At 48.4% G+C, this 15777-nt stretch overlaps 3 protein-coding genes and 1 non-coding gene across 4 annotated transcripts; 3 read left to right on the top strand and 1 right to left on the bottom strand.

The window, feature by feature from the left end:
• The first annotated feature begins 2839 nt into the window (after nucleotides 1–2839).
• Nucleotides 2840–3262, top strand: LOC120647727 (proline-rich protein HaeIII subfamily 1-like). Its single transcript, XM_039924584.1, has one exon. It carries the CDS (start codon nucleotides 2840–2842, stop codon nucleotides 3260–3262), a length of 423 nt encoding a protein of 140 aa, XP_039780518.1.
• A 2569-nt stretch (nucleotides 3263–5831) lies between these two features.
• Nucleotides 5832–5970, top strand: LOC120653076. The gene has a single exon (XR_005666764.1). It is a non-coding gene; the product is annotated as a small nucleolar RNA Z247 (small nucleolar RNA).
• Nucleotides 5971–7216: 1246 nt separating this feature from the next.
• Nucleotides 7217–8020, top strand: LOC120647726 (putative uncharacterized protein WWC2-AS2). The gene has a single exon (XM_039924583.1). It carries the CDS (start codon nucleotides 7217–7219, stop codon nucleotides 8018–8020), a length of 804 nt encoding a protein of 267 aa, XP_039780517.1.
• A 3409-nt stretch (nucleotides 8021–11429) lies between these two features.
• LOC120650202 (pentatricopeptide repeat-containing protein At3g16610-like) lies at nucleotides 11430–14775 on the bottom strand. The gene has a single exon (XM_039927231.1). It carries the CDS (start codon nucleotides 14344–14346, stop codon nucleotides 12001–12003), a length of 2346 nt encoding a protein of 781 aa, XP_039783165.1. The 5' UTR covers nucleotides 14347–14775; the 3' UTR covers nucleotides 11430–12000.
• Nucleotides 14776–15777: the final 1002 nt, after the last annotated feature.

Here is a 15777-nt window from a genome sequence, read left to right as displayed (position 1 = left end):
GATCTTCATCAACTTCAGGTACCACCGCTTCCCGGAGCTCTTCTCCCGCCCCTCGACCCGCCGCCCTAGGGTCTCGGGGGCGGATGGACTACCTCCCGCTCCCCGCCGCCGACTTCGCACCTACACGCATCCTGGGGCAGTGCAACGGCCTCCTACTGCTCGACGTGGACGAGCACGGCGACCACGTCGCTAACCCGGCCACGCGGGCGTGGGCTCCGGTGCCTTCGCCCCCCGCGCTGCTGGGCGGAGACGTGCCGGACATCTACTACTACCGCAACTATCTCGTGTTCGATCCAACCTTGTCGCCGTGCTACGAGGTCATCTCGTTTCCACATGTTAAGCATCCCAAGTTTTATTGGGAGCCGTCCTTATTTCATCCCACGGTAGCGGAAGCTGAATGGCCGTGGCCGAGATGCGTCCTCCGTGTATTCTCCTCAAGGGCGAAGAGGTGGGAAGAAAGAACCTTCATCCGGGAAGGGGAAGCCGAAGCCACCATTCTTGACATGCATCGTACATGTGAGCTGGACTATTCCACCTATTCAAGGGGAGCACTATATGTCTTTTGCCAAGCTTCTTATGTTATGAGGTAAGTATTTTTTTTGGGACATATGTTATGAGGTAAATATATACAATTAAGTTATATTCATTCTTCGGCGGCGCCATTAGATTCTTTTATTTATATATTGTCTTGGCTTAGAAAATATTATTAGTTTCTTCAATATGTTTTTTTTTCGCGAGTAGTTTCTTCAATATGTTGACACTGATGTAACTTCTTTTGAAACCACTATTTCAACTTTGCAGGATATCTATGTCATGCAACAAATACCGAGCAATTATACCGCCGGTTAGTTTTCGTGATGATAATGCAGCAGAAGTTTACTTGGGGAAGTCTGAGAAGGGGGTGTACATTGCATCATACGGTCACCCTGATGATCTACTTCAGGTTTGGGTGCTTGATGAATCGTGTGGTCGGATGGAGTGGTTTTTGAAGCATAATTGCGACCTTAAGCGTGTGCTACGTCAAAACTGCTACCTACAGGCTAGTGGACCATGGGTTTTACAGGATGTCAACTACAATGTCTATCTTCATCTTTTTCCAAACAGTATCAAAGAAGCACTCGTTGAAGAGAAATATGAATGGGACTCCGACAATGATAATGTTCTTAGCAATGAGGATAGAGCTGAAAGACATCATTGCGTAATGATTAGGATCCTTGGATTCCATCCTTTCAAAGAGGTTATCTTTTTATGTCAATCATTAAATAGGGGACTTGCCTATCACTGGAATAGCTCCAAAGTTCAAGACTTGGGAAACATGGATCCTACAGAATACAAGTACTTTGCAGATATTTGGCCAGATATAGATTTTTCTTTTCCTTACACGCCATCCTGGTCGTGAGGGCTCACAGAAGCAGCTTATGTTAGCAGAGTGCAGGGGTAGCCCAACGTGTTTTTTTCTCCCAGAAGAGCACATGTTCGTTGCAAGCTGTATGTTGAAATATCCTCTTCTAATTTATGTACTTAAAAACATTGCACCCTTAATGGAGATATTTCTTTTTTGCAATTTCTATTTTTTTTCTGGTTCTCGAACTATCGCTGTGCTATCTGCTAAGTGAATTCCAGAATGAATAGTAAGATTGCACGGGGACGATATGTGCGCCGCACTCACTACCGGAAACCGCTTGTTTGCTGGGTGCTTGTTGTTTTGCGAGTGCAAATATATGTGCACTCAACAAATAGGTTTACCGAGTGCATAGTAAAAAACACTGTTGGAGTTTTGTATGGACTTGTATTTGCTTTTGTGGACTACTTGTTGTGGATGGATGATACTAAATACTGTTTACCGAGTGCTTTTGCCAAGGCACTAGCAAAGCTTTGGTGTTTGCCTCGGCAAAGCTTTGTACTTTGCCGAGGCCCTGTTTGGTTCCCTGTGCTAGGAAGTACTAGGAAACTTTGACCGCTAATTATGGTGTTAAATAAAGCTAGTTTACAAAACCAACTCCAGAACCCCTGCGCTAGGAACCCTGAAGAATATAATGAGGCTTTTGACCGCGTGATTAGAGGATGGTCACTGTAGCATCACTGTAGCCAATTATCAATTAATTACCGTCATTAAATTCGTCGCGAAAAGTTATACTCGTCCCTAAAAAAGTTTTGCAAATAGACTTCATTTAGCACTCCATGCATGCGAGATTCTTTTCTCGGCTTGTGTGCTCTAGGAAAACCAAACATAGCCCGAGTGTCTTGTAAGGGACACTCAACAAACAGGAAGGCTTTGCCGAGTGCCACGCCATCAAGGCACACGACAAAGCCTCTATCACCGTCACTTGCCCGTTCCCCTGACTTTTTTTTTTTGCTGAGAGCCAAGTCAGCACTCGGCAAAGCTTTGCGGAGTGCTTGAAAAATAGCACTTGGCAAAAAGGTCTTTGCCGTCACATTGTTTGCCATGTCCGCTTAGGTGGCACTCGGCAAAGCCTTTGCCGAGTGTTTTTCTTATACTTTTTTGAGTAAATTTCACTGGCGGTCCCCAAACTTGTCCCGAGATTTCAAGTAGGTCCCGGTACTCTCAAAATGCACGTCTAGGTCCTTGAACTTGTCCCGAGTTCTCATCCCGGTCCCGGTACTCTCAAAATGCACGTCTAGGTCCCTGAACTTGCTAATCCATTTCATATAGGTCCAAATCTTCATAACATGCTCTCCAAACAGTACGATTAAGTGAACTAACAGGTGGGGCCCATATGACAGTCACACCTCTCCCTTCTCCCTCCTCCCTCTGTATGGGCGCCGCCGGACCCCCACCCCTAGCGTCCGTCGCCACCCGTGCGCCTGCGCTGCCACGATGGACCTCAGCTCCGCGCCGCCCCGGTCCTCGTTCATGCCCCAACCGCCGCTTGGCCACGCCGACGGCGGACCCTGCATCCCCGCCGCCCCTCCACCGGCCCCACGCCCTCCCTACCCAGCCGCGCTGCCGTCAAGACCGTCGTCCCACGCGACCCTCGGCTACCCCGCTCCCTGGATGTCGTGCCACCCCGAGGGCGGCGCCCTCCATGGCCACCACCGCCGGCGCGCCCTGGTGGGCGAGCCCCGCTCCGGTCCTGGTCCCGGTCCAGCCCCCGCGGGCCCGCACAGCGCCGCCCCGGCCGGCGAGCCGGCGACCCCCTCGCCCGAGCCTGCCCCCTTCCCCATTCTCAAGGTTGAAGACGGCCATGGCCATGGGCGGCGACGTTGGGAGCAAGAGAGGAGGGAGAAGGGAGAGGTGTGACTGCCATATGGGCCCCACCTGTTAGTTCACTTAATCGTACTGTTTGGAGAGCATGTTCTGGAGATTTGGACCTATATGAAATGGATTAGCAAGTTCAGGGACCTAGACGTGCATTTTGAGAGTACCGGGACCGGGATGAGAACTCGGGACAAGTTCAGGGACCTAGACGTGCATTTTGAGAGTACCGGGACCTACTTGAAATCTCGGGACAAATTTGGCGACCGCCAGTGAAATTTACTCTACTTTTTTTTTCTCAACTGCAAATGTTCTCTCGGAGAATCTCGCGTGATCTCCCCAGGGGAACAGGCCGTGCTACGCCATGGATGCCAAGACCGGCTAGCATGGTGCTTCTAATAGAGCGTCGCGGTGACTGTGCACGATTGTCAAGAGTGAGTGCACTGATGAGCAACCTGAGGTCACTCCTGGGAGTGGAAACTGCAGTATCCAGGCACCAGGAAGTTGAACAGCTGTACTGAAGTCGCTGAAGGTTGATGCCACAGCATTGATACGACCTTTCACTCCAGTTGAAGCTTACGCTCAATATATAACATGAAATGCATCTGCTATCTGGAAACAAAAATGTACAAAATCAAACAGATGCAGAGGTAGAAGCACATATTATAGAGAATGAACATGAGAATCTGCAGTATCCAATTCACTGAAGACAGCAGACTCCAACGCAGACAACCAAGTAGATTTCTTAGTTTTCCCTCAGCGGTTGGAATTGGCCTTAATGTTTGATGTCCCTTTGTCAACCTATCTCTAGAATATTTGATGATGGAAGCAACGAGCAACAATGGTCAACGAAGCACTTATATATCTTGAAATAAGGAGAGCAATAAATCAATCTTTGAGCTCTGGTGCTATACCTTCCATTTAAGTACAAAGGTGGGAAGTCATTGTTGAGCACCCCCAGAAAGCCTTAATCGTTACTTTTCATCATATTTTGGGATAATTATTATTGATGGGCATAAATATTTCAACCAAAACTGAAAGTTAAAAAGGACTTGGGTGCGTCCTGCATCAATTGGGTTTATAGAATTAAATTCAATGGCTAACTAAATTGCATGACACAGTATAGCATAAATTCACAAGAAGATAATTTTGACCTATATGTATATGTTGAATGATCTAAGAAATTGGAAATAGTTTAGAGAAAAACATGCCACATTTCTGTTTTCAAAGTGAAGGATAAATTCCACCAAACAGCAAGAGGATAGAAGATTAGCAGGACCAAAGGAACTAGGGGAAAATAATCCTCTATACCACTAAATAGAGACCCTAATTTCTGTCGTCAAAATGTTGCTCATGTCTCATATGTCAATAGTCTGTTAGGTTTATTTTTGCCTTGCGACATTTCATTTTAGTCAATGGCCCTTGACAGGCCTCCCATGTTTTTTTTTCTGAAGTAAACGAAAAGCAACCAACATCACTTCATCTCCGCCTTTCATATATAAATATATAATCCACAGAGTTTAACCCTGCAACTATGTACTCCCTCCATCCCATAAAACAAGTCATCATAGGAATTCTAAGACAATTAACAAGAAGGTAAAATGACCATGTTTGCTCCTATATATTATCCATATTTAGCACTAACTGATTCTTCCATGCACACGCACTTTCTAAATAGAGTAGGGTGACTTGTTTTTTGGGACAAATTTTGAATCCCAGGATGACTAGTATTTTGGGATGGAGGGAGTAAATAACAATGAGATGCATACTAAAGGTTTTTATCAACTTTATACATGATTGCATGAGCAAAAAAGAACGCCCTCGTAAATCTGATTACCATTACCTTGGTTTATATTGTTAGAATAAACGATATGCATCATGTCGTGTGTAACAAGGTTTCCTGAATATTCTTGAGTAGTATTGATTCAGCTATAGATGAGTCCTAGTTGTATACGTATATCATATATAGATCACAGCTGAATCAATCTACGATAGCTTGCCTTGTAACAACCCAGAGTCTTTGGTACTCTCTATATAAACACGTAGTCCGTGGTGTGCTGAGATTAGCAACCACGTTTCCCACAAATTCTTTCATGGTAATCAGAGCGTCTTCTTCCTAGATACATCTACAGCCGTGGCCATGGTGTCGTCCTCGTCAAGCTCAGCGCCTATCCAGCTCGGTCCCATTGTCTCGGAGAAGCAAACTCGCGACAACTATGTTTTGTGGAAAGCTCAATTCCTTCCTGCGGTTCGTGGTGCTGAACTCATGGAGATTCTTGAAGGAACCTCTAAAGCACCGCCCAAAACTGTGGAAGACGAGAAGACGAAGCAGCAGGTCCGCAAGCCGGAGTACATCTCTTGGAACGTAAAGGATCAACAACTGCTTGGCTACCTGCTCAACTCCATAACCAAAGATGTGCTGGCGGCAGTAGCAACCATGACTTCGTCAGCTGAAGCATGGAGGGCGCTAGAGACTATGTTCTCGGCACAATCAAGAGCATGTGTCACAAATTTGCGCATGCAGCTCGCCAATCTGAAGAAGGGTGGCATGACCACCGCAGCATACTTCAACAAGATGAGAAGCATCAAGGATGAACTTGCCGCTGCTGGAAAGCCCGTCGACGACGATGAAGTTGTCTCCCATATCCTAAACGGACTAGATTACGACTACAATCCTTTTGTGTCGTCTATGCTTAGCCATGTGGAGCCAATATCATTGTCAGATCTATTTTCTCAACTCCTATCTTATGATCTTCGCCTAGACATGTACCAAGAAGGAGGTCAATACCAATCCTCGGCAAACACCGCTGGTCGAGGAAGGTATGGTGGCAATCGTGGCCGTGGTGGCAACAACCGCGGTCGTGGTCGTGGAGGACGTGGCAACAACAGCAACAATGGTGGCAATGCACCTAAGAAGAGCGGTTCAACCAGCAAGCCAAAGTGTCAAATCTGCAAGAAAGTAGGTCACGAGGCTCCACAATGTTGGTACCGCTATGATGATGATGAAGATGATCAACATAACAACAAGACAGCAGGCACTGCTACATCCGGTGGTTATGGGTATGACACTAACTGGTATGCGGATAGTGGTGCATCTGATCACGTGACTGGTGAATTAGAAAAGCTTTCAGTTCGTGACAAGTACAATGGTCGAGATCAAGTGCACACTGCAAGTGGAGCAGGTATGAAAATTAGTAATATTGGGCATACAACTTTACATACCCCCGTTAAAGATTTGCATCTTAAAAATATGAGTTAAATACACCAGTGGTCCTCAAACTTGTCCTGAGGTGCCACTTAGATCCACGAACTTGCAAAATCGAAATCTGGCTCTCTGAACTTGTTAAGTTGTGCCACTTAGATCCATACCTCTTGAGATGGCGCCACGTGGCATAAATATATGCAAAAAAACCCTCCAAAGTTGCTATCTTCTACCTTCACCCCCTCCCTCCCATTCTGTCTCTTTCTCTTTCCCCACGCCTCCTCTGCTTCCTCCGCCAGTGGGTGGAGCTCGCCGTCGCCCCCTGCCTCCTCGCCTTCCACTGGAGCTCGCGGCCGCCGCGGACGCCGCCGCCCCCTGAAGCTTGTGGCCGCCGCCCCTGGAGCTCGCGGACTCCGCGCTCGCCGCCCCCACCTAGAGTTCGCGACCTTCGCGGTACGCTGCCCCTGGCTCGCCGCTCCCTCTGCTCCATCTTGGCCACCGCGCACGCCGAAGGAAGGAGCTCGCGCCGGGTCGAGGAAGACGAGAGGCAGGACGGCGGCCCGCGCGAGGCTCCGCCGCCGGAGCCAGTGAGAAGGCTCGACGATGGGAGCAGGGCGCTCGAGCAGAGCAGCCCCGCCCCCGCAGGCCCGCCCCGCCCTAGGCCGAGCAGCCCCCCCCCCCCCCCCCCCCCCGTCGCGTGCAGGCCGGCCCCGGCGCTGCCCGAGAGCAGGGGCGGGGGGCGCCGCTGCGACATCCACCGGGAGGCGCCGACGCTAGGGTGCAGGGGGCGGGGAAGCATGCGCGCTGCCCTGCTCGCCGCCGGAGAGGAGGGAGGCGCTGGCGGAGAAGGCAAGGAGAGGCGCTGGCATGCGGAGAAAGAGGGCTCGCCGCCGGAGAGGAGGGAGGCGCTGGCAGAGGAGGCAAGGAGAGGCGCTGGCGTGCGGAGAAAGAGGGCGGCGGCCGCGGCCGCGGTGAGGCGAGCTCGAGCCGGAGCAGGGGGCCGCCGCGGCGGCAAGCCCGTGCGCCACCCACATCCACCCGCCCGCTCGGCCCACGCTGTGCGCCGCGCCCGCCCGCGCAGATGCCGGTTCGTATGCCTCCGGCCGCCGCGATCGCTCCTCGGCCTGGCACGCACAGCCGAAGGCTCGTCGCCATGGCGGGGCCCTGCTCGCCTCATCCCCGTCGCAGCCGAAGGCGCTGCTGCGGCCATGGCGGGGCTCTGCCCGCGACGATGCTCGCCGGCCGCCCCTGCTTCGCGCCTCGCCTCTAAGCGAGTTAGGATGGATGGGGCGGCCGAGGAGGGGCCTGGCCGGAGGAGCTGGCGTGGCAGATCCGGCCGGCGGGGATGCGCACCGCCATGGCCGCCGCTGCAAGGAGGCAAGAGGAGGGCGCCGCCGGCCACCACGGGAGGAGGTGCGCAGGCCGCCGTGGTCTCTGGCGCGCACCGGCCGCTGTGCGTCAGCCGTCGCCCGTGCGAGAGGGAAGGGAGAGGGAAGGGAAGGGAGCGGCACGACGATGAGGGGCGGCGCCGGCTGGAGGAGCTCGCCGAGGGACACCTGCACGGCTGTGGATGCGGGGGCCGGAGTGGTCGCCGGTGGTGAGAGAGAGTTGAAATAGACAAGGAGGATGTAGATATAGAAGATGATAAAATTTAAGGGTTTTTTTGCATATATTCATACCTCTTGACTGGTTATGGACCTAAATGGTATAATTTTACAAGTTCAGGGTGTCAGATTTCGATTTTGCAAGTTCGTGGACCTAAGTGGCACCTTAGGACAAGTTCGAGGGCCGCTGGTGTATTTAACTCTAAAAATATTCTTCATGTTCCTAGTGCTAGCAAAAGTCTTGTTTCGGTTCACAAACTAGCTCGAGACAATGATGCCTTCCTTGAATTTCATCCTAATTTCTTCCTTATTAAGGAGCAGGGAACGAAGAGAGTCCTTCATCGAGGTAGATGCAAAGGGGGCTTATATCCCTTTGAGGCACATCAGTTTGAAGAAAGCCCAAGTAAACAAGTCTATGGAGTCAATAAGCCGTCAACTTCTAGACGGCATAGTCGGCTAGGTCATCCAGCCATCCCCATTGTGGAGAGAGTTCTTAGTTCAAATAATTTACCTTATGTTAGTGATCAAAGTCATGAGTCGGTTTGTGATTCTTGTCAGAAGGCCAAGAGCCATTAGTTACCTTATCCAAAGTCAAACAGTATATCAAGTGCTCCTCTTGATCTAATCTTTTCTGATGTTTGGGGACCGGCTCCTATCTCTTTTGGTCGCTACACATACTATGTTAGTTTTATTGATGATTTCAGCAAATATACTTGGGTTTATCTCTTACGGAAAAAATCTGATGTGTTCCAAGTTTTTCAGGACTTCCAAAACATGGTTGAAAGGAAGTTCAATAAGAAAATTATTTCTATGCAAACAGATTGGGGAGGCGAGTATGAGAAGTTAAACTCGTTTTTCCAACGCATTGGCATTGTCCATCGTGTGTCATGCCCCCATGCTCACCAACAGAATGGGGTGGCCGAGAGGAAGCATAGCCACATTGTCGAAGTGGGCCTTGCTTTGCTCGCCAATGCTTCCATGCCTCTCAAGTTTTGGGACCAAGCGTTCCTCACTGCAGCATACCTCATTAATCTCCTCCCAAGTAAGGTCATTGACTATGAAATCCCTATGTCTCGCCTTCTCAAAGAACAACCAAATTATAACTCCCTTCGGATATTTGGCTGTGCCTGTTGGCCCAACTTGCGACCATACAACACTCGCAAACTCTCTTTTCGGTCTATTAGGTGTGCCTTCCTTGGTTACAGCTCCCTCCACAAAGGCTTCAAGTGCCTTGATATTTCTACTGGTCGCATCTATATCTCTAGAGATGTTGTTTTTGATGAAACCTATTTTCCCTTTGCGCATCTTCACCCAAATGCTGGTGCTCAGCTTAGGAAGGAGATTGTTCTCCTTCCTGATCACTTAAAAAATCCGGGGGATGTTAGTTGTGATGACCTAGATATTACTAATGTTTCTATTGATCCTGGCTCTAGTGATGATTTTCAGGAATGTGCAGAAAATTCAGAGCACACAGATGGTCTTTCCAACCAAAACCAGCGTTTGGGCGGTGTTCACCCAGTCGCAGATGATTCCGGCACGAGATCCCAGTCTGATTTGGTTGTCACCGATCCTGAAGTCGATCTATATATGGCACCGGCATCTCCTGCTCCATCGAGCCGGTTGCATGGGGGGGCTGCTGCGACGCAACCGACAGCTCCGACAGCCTCACCTCCACCTGTCGGCTCTCCACCGGAGTCCTCTTCTTCAACACAAGAGGAGGAAGCAATGCCTGCCGTCGGCGCACCTGGTTCCTCTACAACAGCAAGTGGACCAGCTGTGCCGGTTCATGCTTCTACTCCATCAAGGCGTCAAACAAGACTTCAAAGTGGAATTGTAAAACCAAGAAAATTCTATGATGGCATTATAAGGTATGGCTGTTTCAGTTCTACAGGAGAGCCAGACTCATTACAAGAAGCGTTGAGTGATCCCAAGTGGAAGAAGGCTATGCAAGATGAGTATGATGCCTTACTTCGAAATGGGACTTGGCATCTTGTACCAAATCAGGAAGGTAAAAATTTAATTGACTGCAAATAGGTTTATAAAATCAAAAAGAAGGCAGATGGGAGTATTGACAGATATAAAGCGAGATTAGTTGCAAAGGGTTTCAAACAAAGATATGGTATTGATTACGAGGACACATTCAGTCCAGTGATAAAAATTGCAACTGTGAGACTTGTGCTATCTCTTGCAGTTTCAGAAGGTTGGTGTTTGAGGCAACTAGATGTACAGAATGCGTTTCTACATGGTATTCTAGAAGAAGAGGTTTATATGAGACAACCGCCTGGGTTTGAAAATGCAAATTCTCCAAATTCTATTTGCAAATTGGATAAGGCAATCTATGGTCTTAAACAAGCCCCTCGGGCATGGTACTCCAAGTTAAGTTCAAAGTTGATTGATCTTGGGTTTAAGATGTCGAAATCGGATGCATCCTTGTTTATTTATAGAAAAGGTCAGGTAACAATGTTCATGTTCATTTATGTTGATGATATCATTGTTACTAGCACATCTTCAGAGGCGGTTTCAGCATTGCTTCAAGATCTCAAGAAAGAGTTTGCGTTAAAGGATTTAGGTGATCTACACTACTTCCTTGGTATTGAAGTGACAAAATGCAAGGATGGTATTTTATTGTCACAGGAAAAGTATGCGCAAGACATCTTGAATCGTGTTGGTATGGACAAGTGTAAACCGTCGCCTACTCCATTGTCAGCCTCTGAAAAATTATCTTGTCATGAAGGTGATCTGCTGAATTCTCAAGACAGCACTCGGTATAGAAGTATAGTTGGAGCTCTTCAATATTTGACGCTTACTCGTCCCGACATTGCTTATTCAGTTAATAAGGTTTGTCAATTCTTGCATGCTCCTACAGCTATACATTGGTCGGTTGTCAAAAGAATTCTTAGATATGTCAAGTTTTCTGCTAGACTCGGCTTGCACATACAGAGGTCCAAGTCTGTTCTTATTAGTGCTTTTTCGGATGCTGATTGGGCTGGTAGTGTGGATGATCGAAGATCCACAGGTGGCTTTGCTATATTTTTTGGTGCAAATCTGGTGTCTTGGAGTGCTCGTAAACATGCTACAGTATCAAGATCAAGTACTGAAGCAGAATATAAGTCAATGGCGAATGCTACTGCTGAACTGGTTTGGTTAGTCGTTGTTAGCCGAATTGGGTATTAAATCAGATCAACCTCCTTGTCTTTGGTGCGATAATCTGGGAGCTACTTATTTGTCTGCAAATCCAGTGTTTCATGCAAGAGCCAAACACATTGAGATTGATTTTCATTTTGTTAGAGAAAGAGTCATTAACAAACAGTTGCAAATTCGGCTTGTATCTACCAATGATCAGCTTGCAGATGGATTCACAAAGGCGCTTCCTGCTGTAAAGTTTCAAGATTTTGTTGGCAATCTAAATCTCAAGACTACTAAAGGTTTAGATTGAGGTAGGGTGTTAGAATAAACGATATGCATCATGTCGTGTGTAACAAGGTTTCCTGAATATTCTTGAGTAGTATTGATTCAGCTATAGATGAGTCCTAGTTGTATATGTATATCATATATAGATCACAGCTGAATCAATCTACGATAGCTTGCCTTGTAACAACCCAGAGTCTTTGGTACTCTCTATATAAACACGTAGTCCGTGGTGTGCTGAGATTAGCAACCACGTTTCCCACAAATTCTTTCATATATACATATAAACTACAAACCATGGGCTGTGTTGTTTATGTCATGTTCACCATGTGCCAAAAAGTTTTCCTTAAACCCTAGCTTACTTTGCATTTGCTTTCCTTAGACTTCCTCCTTTCAAATTCCTTGGAACGGATCTCGCATTTCTCAGCTTCACATTGCGAGTAAAGCAATGTACATGGCTTTTCATGAGGAACAGCTGAGCTATTATGCTGTGTTAGGACATGAGTTCTCTCACATGATGTCCTGAGATACCAATAGTTTATGAAATGTTCTTTTTTATGGTGGTGCTGTCACCAGAAATCTCCACAGCTGCATTGCCCATTCTTAAAATGATGAAATCTGTTAGCATCTCTGACAATTATGGCTCTGTTCCTAACTAATGTCATGTACTTTATGGCAGTATGGCAGTCTCCACATACACGGAGATTCTTTGTAACAAAAATGGTCTTACTCTTATCCTCACCAAGACTGAGGATTCCAAAAGCTATTGCTAGCTTTTCGCTATGATAAAGGAGTGCCTTTTCCTTTTCCTCTTCCTCTAGATCTTGCAAAACAAAACTGGTATCAGCCTGGTAACCAAGTTTCTTAATGTCTATCATGATATTATCAAGCTCTTGATATATGTCAGATGAACGTGGATGAGATTGGTCTCCACCAACAAATGCATGTAAGGAGCCATTTATCTCAATCCAACTGCAGCCAGGACTCTTCTTAAATCCCTTGAGCTTCTGTATCACTCGAACTTCTGCGGCCTCATTGAATCTCCCAGCAGCACTGAATATGTTGGACAGCAGAACAAAGTTGCCAGTCCCTTCAGGTCCTAGTTTCTGGATCATCCTTGACACTTGTTTTCCTAAATCAATGTTCTTGTGAATCCGGCAAGCTCCAAGCAAGGCTCCCCATACACGGACATCAGCTTTCAGTGGCATACTCTGGATAAACTGATAGGCTTCATCAAGGAAACCACCTCTTGCCAAAAGGTCAACCATACAGATATAGTGTTCCATCCTTGGAAGTATATCATGCTTTTGTGTCATCAGATTAAACCAGTGCTTCCCTTCAGTCACAAGTCCAGAATGACTGCACGCAGATATTAGACAGATGAATGTGACATCATCTGGTGCAAAACCTTGATTCTTCATGCCTAAGAACAATGTAGTGGCTTCCTTCCCGAGTCCATGAATTCCATATCCTGCAATCATTGTATTCCACGATACAATATCCCGAGCTGCCATCTTATCAAAAACCTGCCTAGAGAGATCAATCCTTCCACATTTTGCATACATATCTATCAAAGCATTACATATAGAGGTTTCTGATGCAATCCCACGGATAATAACAGAGCTATGACTGCACCTCCCATGCTGCAAAGCGGCCAGATGTGAACAAGCCGGGATCAGAGATACCATTGTCGCGACATCTGGTTCCACATTGCAGGCTTGCATCTTCTTGAAGACAAGAAATGCTTCCTCTGCCTTGCCATTCTGCACATACCCTGACAAAAGAGCACCATAAGAGACTGTGTCCTTGACGGCCATTTCATCAAAGAGTGCCATTGTTTCGTTGATCAAGCCAGCCTTGGCGTACATTGACAGAAGTGAGTTCCCTGCAGTGAGATCAGTGTGGATACCAGATTTAGCAAGCAAAGCATGCAGCTGTGTACCCATACGAACATCAGAGAGGCTGGCGCAGACCCTAAGGGCGCTTGCAACAGAGGTTGGCGAGAGAAAGCACAGTCCTTGAGCCAGCATGTCCTTGAACAGACTGAAAGCTTCCACCATTCTGTCGCACAGCACAAAGCCTCCAATAAGCGCGCTCCAAGTGACCTCATTCCTGACAGGCATGGCACAAAAGACTCTGCAAGCATAAACCAAGTGTTTGCATTTTGCATACATATCCAACAGCGCAGTGCCAACAAGCACTTGTTCCTCCTTTTGATCGAGACAGGCACGAAGGCAGTAGGCATGAATGCTTGTTCCTTGGGAGAGCGCCTCATGGTGGGCAAGAAGAGGAAGGAGGGAGACGAGGGTGGAGGCGTTGGGCCTGAGGCAGTCATGAGCCTGCATGTCGAGGAGGTGGGTAATGGCGTGTTGGTACATGCCGTGTTGAGCATAGCCTGCAAGCATGGCGTTCCATGCCACGACGTCCCTCATGGGCATTTTGGCGAACACATTGGCTGCAGGGCCGAAGCGGGCGCATCTGATGTACAGGTCAATGAGGGCAGTGGAGACAAACATGTCGGTGTGGAGGCCCGCAGCGGCAGCATGGCCGTGGACAGCGCGGCCAGAGCGAAGGTCCGCGAGCGTGGAGCAGGCCTTGAGGACGAAGGGGAATGTGTACTTGTTGGGGGGCACGCGGCGGTGGAGCATAGAGCGGTAGAGGTCGATGGCGGCGTGGAAGGGGCCGCGCCAGGAGTAGGCTCGGATGAGCGCGTTGTAGGCGCGCGCGTCCGGCGCGGGGATTCTGTCGAACACCTGGCGGGCAATGGCAAGCTGCCCGCGGGCGATGTGCTGATCCAGCTCCAGCTGCCATTCGTTCTTGCCCCTGATCTCGTGCGAGATGGCGCCGGACGGAGGTGGGTGGAGGCGGACGGCGGCGGTGGAGGCGAGCCGGAGATGAACTCGCGGCAGGCGCATGGCGCGAGCGCAAGGCGGCCGCCGTGGCGGAAGGGTGTTGGCCTTGATGATGCGGCAACGAGATGACGACCGAAGAGGAGAGCGGTGGAGGCGGACGCGTGAATTCCTCGCCGCGGACACAGCATTGCTCAAGGCTGCTACATTTGGGAGTACAGCATCGACCCGTCCTCCCCGCCCAGTCAGGCCGCCGGCCACGCCTGCCCTTCCTCGGCCGGCTGCCGCCAAGCTGCTCTCCGACACAACTGGAAGGTGCCCCCCGCTGCCACCACCTTTGAATCCCCTGAAGCGGATGATGGGCACCGAAGACGGTGAGCGCGCCGGCGACAGCGTACAGGCAGAGGCAGAGGCGGCGGCGTGGCGGCCGGCGGCGGCTGGGCAGGGCAGGATTTAGGGGATAGCTGGCCCAGTGGACGGAGTAGTTCGTTTGATTTGGCGGCCTCTCCAAGTCTCAAGTCAAAGTTCAATTCTGCACCCAAAATTTGGGTCTCATTTGATTCTATGACGAAATTTGGATATATTATGAACTACAAGTCAGCATTATGTATCCAAACTTCAGCTAAAGGACTAAAGGAAAGCTAATTTGGTATGAGATTATGTGTTTGGCAAATTATTTCTGATTTTGCTATAGTATGAAACTAAAGTTCACGAGAGCCGTTTCAAGACTCAGTACTAGTGATTTTATATTACCACAAAATATTGAAAGTGAAATATTGTGAAGGTCTGTTCCCACACCATGCCGGAGCCGTTTATACAGACACTTAATAGCACAACCAGGTTAGCCTAATTAACATTGGTGATTAACCTAGTTATTAGACCCATAGTAGTTTGACTAACTGCGTTAGCGCACAAAATATGAGCGTATGAAATAATATTTTTTATCACAGAAAATTTCCCGTAAAGGATTTAATGTTTCCATTGTTTCAATTCAAAAGTTATTAATGGCATTCTTTTCCTTTTTTTGAAAGAAAAAAATGGCATTCTTTTCTTGGGGTACAATCTGAAAATATATCATGTTGTACTTGTACACATCAGCCAAAGTTGAGATGCTTTGACCACTCACAACTCCAACTATCCGATATATATTTCTGAATGGGGACCAGGTGAGTGATTAATATAAAAAAAACATATGGCCCTACAATCCACTTCTTGGCATCTCTTTTTGGTATATTATAGTTTATATATTATAAAAAACGTGCCCTTCAAATGCACTGTCTGCCAGCCAGACTTTTTTTTTTGCAAAGAAAATGGAAATGCCAAGCCTATTTTTGGGCCTTTTTGACCACCATCCGATGATCCATTCCACCCAGCTGCACGTCAAAGTACAGGCAATCGCGGTGGGCCACGGAACAAACCCAGGCGTCGGGCAGCCCCACCCCCCACCCGGTCCCGGCGCAAAGCGAACAAACCCTAGCGAGCCGGACCCGGACCCTC

The sequence above is a fragment of the Panicum virgatum genome, chromosome 9K, assembly GCF_016808335.1.
Source record: "Panicum virgatum strain AP13 chromosome 9K, P.virgatum_v5, whole genome shotgun sequence".
In the NCBI taxonomy this organism is placed as follows: Eukaryota; Viridiplantae; Streptophyta; class Magnoliopsida; order Poales; family Poaceae; genus Panicum; species Panicum virgatum.
The sequence above is the reverse complement of the archived record's forward strand: the minus strand, read 5'-3'. Positions and strand labels throughout refer to the sequence as shown.